The 3,933-nt window shown below is 58.5% G+C and overlaps 1 protein-coding gene across 1 annotated transcript; it reads left to right on the top strand.

The window, feature by feature from the left end:
- Positions 1 to 13: 13 nt before the first annotated feature.
- On the top strand, positions 14 to 2,887 carry SPR (sepiapterin reductase; the record flags this gene model as incomplete). Its single annotated transcript, XM_015623690.1, has 3 exons — positions 14 to 179; positions 1,005 to 1,295; positions 1,896 to 2,887. Coding segments are annotated over 3 exons (648 nt in total), but the record flags the coding sequence as incomplete, so codon positions are not given.
- Positions 2,888 to 3,933: the final 1,046 nt, after the last annotated feature.

The raw sequence follows: 3,933 nt of genomic DNA, 5'->3' as shown, positions 1-3,933 counted from the left end.
GCATGTGCTGGAGGCCGGGCTGGCGGCCGAGCTGCGCTCCGGGAGCTGCCCCGAGCTGCGGGTGCAGTGCGTGCCCGCTGACCTGGGCTGCGAGGAGGGGCTGCGGAGGGCGGGCGCTGCCCTGCGGGAGCTGCTGCGGGACCCGTCCTTCGGCCGCCTGCTCCTGGTCAACAACGCCGGTAATGACACGGCTGTCCCCTCCTGTCCCCTCCCCGAGCCGCTGGCCTCCGCCCCCGGGGGCAGCCGGGTCACCCCAGCCCGGTTCCGCCTGAGCCGGGGCTTGCTCCGGGCTTGGGGTGCCAGCAAATAAACCAAAAGAATAAAGGAGCTGCGGGAATCCCAGCCCAGCCCCTCCGTGCCCTGTCCGGGTGTTGGTTTATTTGATTGGTTTATTTAATTAAAGGCGTTAATTGCCGGGGTGGGTTCCTGGCAGCGCGAGGTGTTACTGTGGTGTGGAAACACTCGGTTCTCTTCCTGCACCTTCTTATCCCCCTGCTCCTCAAACCCAAACCTCCAGAAACTTCCAGCCCCACCTTGCGGGTCCTTCCTCGCACCGTTAATGCCTCGGGTTCCTTTTTTACCCATTCTCACTATAGATCACCCCTGGGTTCCCATGGGGAACGGGTGCTCCAGGATTTGGGGCTCCTGCAGGAGGGCCCGTGGTGGCCCTTGGGGACACAGGACCCCAGGCTGGCAGAGGGGTGGCACGGCAGTCCCTGGCACTGCTGGGTCAGCATGACCCGAAATGGGCTGGGCTGGGCTCCTCAGGCTGTGGGACCTGACGGGTGCTGCACCCCAAAGCTCTGAAGTGTTGGGTGTGGAATGTGGCAGCCAAAGGGATCCGTTGTGTGGTCAATCCCATCTGTAACAACTCCTTTTCCATCTTTCTGGAAGTGCCCATGGACAGGCTGGAGCACCTGGCCAGTGGAAGGTGTCCCTGGTGGGGACTGGATGTTCTTTAAGATCCCATCCAACCCAAACCACCCAACATTTGTGATTCCCAGGCTCCTTGGGCGACATCTCCAAATCCTTCCTGGACCTCACCGACCTGGAGGAGATCAACACCTACTTCTCCTTCAACATCAGCTCTGCGCTGTGGCTGACCTCCACAGCCCTGCAGGCCTTTGGGGAGCGGCCAGGCTGCAGCAGGAGCGTGGTGAACATCTCCTCGCTGTGTGCCCTGGAGCCCTTCCCCAGCTGGGCTCTGTACTGTGCTGGGAAGGCCGCCCGGGACATGATGTTCCGCGTGCTGGCGCTGGAGGAGCCCGGGATCCGCGTGCTCAACTACGCCCCAGGTGAGGAGAGCGGCTCCCTGCCGGTTATCCAGCTTCTCCTGCCCTTGGGAATGGGGATTCCTGCAGCCCAGTGCTGCTCCTGGCAGAGGTGGGACCTCAGCTCTCCGTGCTGGATGCGGCAGCTGGGCTCAAGTGCCGTCTCCCAGGCAGCTTTTCCATTGGGATTACGGAATTCCAGACTGGGCTGGTGGGGGAGGGACTTTAAAATCCATCCCATCCCACCCCTGCCCTGGGCAGGGACAGCTCCCACTGTCCCAGGCTGCTCCAACCCGGCCTTGGGCATTCCCAGGGATCCAGGGTCAGCCCTGGGAAATCTGGGAATTGCAGAATCCCAGGCAGGAATTCCTTGCCAAGATCCGAGCCCAATCTCCCCTTTCCCAGTGGAAGCCATTCCCTGGCTCCTGTCCCTGCAGCCCTTGGCCCCAGTCCCTCTCCAGCTCTCCTGGAGCCCCTGCAGGGACTCTCAGCATTCCCTGCATTTTGCCCTTCTCCAGGGGAACATTCCCAGCTCTCCCAGCCTGGCTCCAGAGGGGATATTGAACTCTGGATTTTCTTTTCTCCTTAAGTGATTTTTTTTGGTGATTTTTTTCCTTCCCCCAGGGCCTCTGGACACAGACATGCAGCTCCTGGCCCGGACCAGGACTGGAGACCCCGGGATGCGCCAGCACTTCCAGAAGCTGCAGGAGAAGGGGCAGCTCATCGACAGCTCCGTGTCAGCCCAGAAGCTGCTCCAGCTCCTGCAGGAGGATTCCTTTCCCTCTGGAGCACACGTGGATTTCTACGACATCTGACTTCCTCCACCTTTGCCTTCCTGCTTTGCTTCCAGCTCAGCTTTTTCCTGGTGCCTCCTGCAGGACCTTGTTCAAATCCTGGGATTTGGGAAGCTTTTAAGACACCTCTGTGTGCCTTGTAAACAGCCCTGGTGCCCTTCTGGGGCTGGGGGCAGCTCCTGCTGCTGAGCCTCGCTGGCAGGAGCTGGAACCCCTCAGCTCCTGGGGATCAGGAGGGATCAGGAGGGATCAGGAGAGATCAGGAGGGATCCCTCAGCCACCCCTGGAGCAGAGGTGATTTCCCCATGGGACAGCCCTGGGAGGTTCAGGGTGCTCTTGGCTCGCAGTTCTCTGGGTTAAGCTGCAGAAAAGCCTCTCCCGGTGGTTTTTTCCACTAAGACCGGTAATCACCAGGAGAGGGAGCTGGCCTTGGAGGAGTTGGGAATTTTGGGAGCCTGGCTGGCATCAGCAGCTCACAGAAAGTTGGTCAGAGCAAAGACACAGCCCTGAGTTCCTGCCCTGCTCCTGTTGCAGGTTTTGGGTCCAAGCCTCTCTTTGGGGCTTCAGCCCCTTCCTTTTAATCATTTGTGGAGTTTTTTGTCATTTTCCCCATCAGATTCCAGCAGGCACAGACACACAGAGACTTTTCTCCTGGAAAACTGATGCAGAAAAGTTCTTTTGAAGCCCAGTGCACCCTGTGTGTGCCCTGGAAATGCCCAGTGCCCCTCTGTGCCCCCTCCACCCCAACTCTGCAGCTCAGATTTTGCACCCCTGGCTCTCCAAGCATTAAAAGTTCTAAAATCATTAAAATTGTGAAGCATGTCTGCTCTGGCTGTGTCTGTAGGGGTGGGTGAATTCCTGGCAGGGTGGGAGGAGGATCCTGGGTTAAGCACTGGCTTCACCCAGCGAGGCACCAGTATTCCCTCCTGGAGTCCTGTCCTCCCCTCTCTGAGCCCTTTTCATTAATTCTCTGTTCATTTAATCCTGTCCAGCTCCCAAATCCCTCCTCCCCAGCCAGCCTTGCTGCCTGGTTTCAGCTTTCCTCCCTGCCTGGGAAACTCATTAGCAAAAAACCCCTCTCTGCTGCTCCCAAGCCTGGCAATGGGAATGTTGTTCTGGGATTTGATTCCTGCTGGGGTTTATGTGGGCTGGGAAGCTTTCCTGGACTGGCTGCTGCTAAAATCCCCCCCTGTCCTCACCTGTGGGTTTTTCCCATCCCCTCTTGGGCAGGAATATTGGTTTGGGTGCATAAAATAACCTCAGAGCTTCCCAAGATCCCAACTCTTTCTGCCCTCTGGGCAGTCCCTGGCTCCTGTCCCTCTCCAGCTCTCCTGGAGGGACTCTCAGCATTCCCTGGGAACATTCCCAGCTCTCCCAGCCTGGCTCCAGCCCTGGAGTAGCTCTGGGGCCTCCTCTGACCCTGCTGTGACAGCTCCATGTCCCTTGTGCTGGGCCCTGGATCATTTCCAGCCCCTTTTCTCTCTCCCCACAAGAAGAAGCAGGAGCAAAAATCCATCTGGGAGGAAACTCCACCTCTGCTCCAAGGGGAACCTGCACACCCCAGGCACATCCCAAGAGCAAATCCCATGGATGTGAGGATGGGCTGGGGCTCCCACTCTTGGATTTCCCTGCTCAATCAGCCTCGTGCTCACAGTTCTGTGGTGGGAGCTGGTCTCCAGTGAGGCCATCCCTCACTTTGTGCTCCCAGCTCTCCTGGATGTTCCATTTTTAGGGGTTCCATCCCCTCAGTGTCCCCATCCCACTGTGCAGCTCTCTGGGATCACTCGGGGATCCCCAGGGATCTTCTGGCTTTGGGATTTCCACTCCAGAAGCAGAGGTTTGCACAAGGAGAAATTACAGAGAGGCTT

The sequence above is a fragment of the Parus major genome, chromosome 4 (assembly GCF_001522545.3).
Source record: "Parus major isolate Abel chromosome 4, Parus_major1.1, whole genome shotgun sequence".
Classification (NCBI taxonomy): Eukaryota; Metazoa; Chordata; class Aves; order Passeriformes; family Paridae; genus Parus; species Parus major.
The sequence above is the reverse complement of the archived record's forward strand: the minus strand, read 5'-3'. Positions and strand labels throughout refer to the sequence as shown.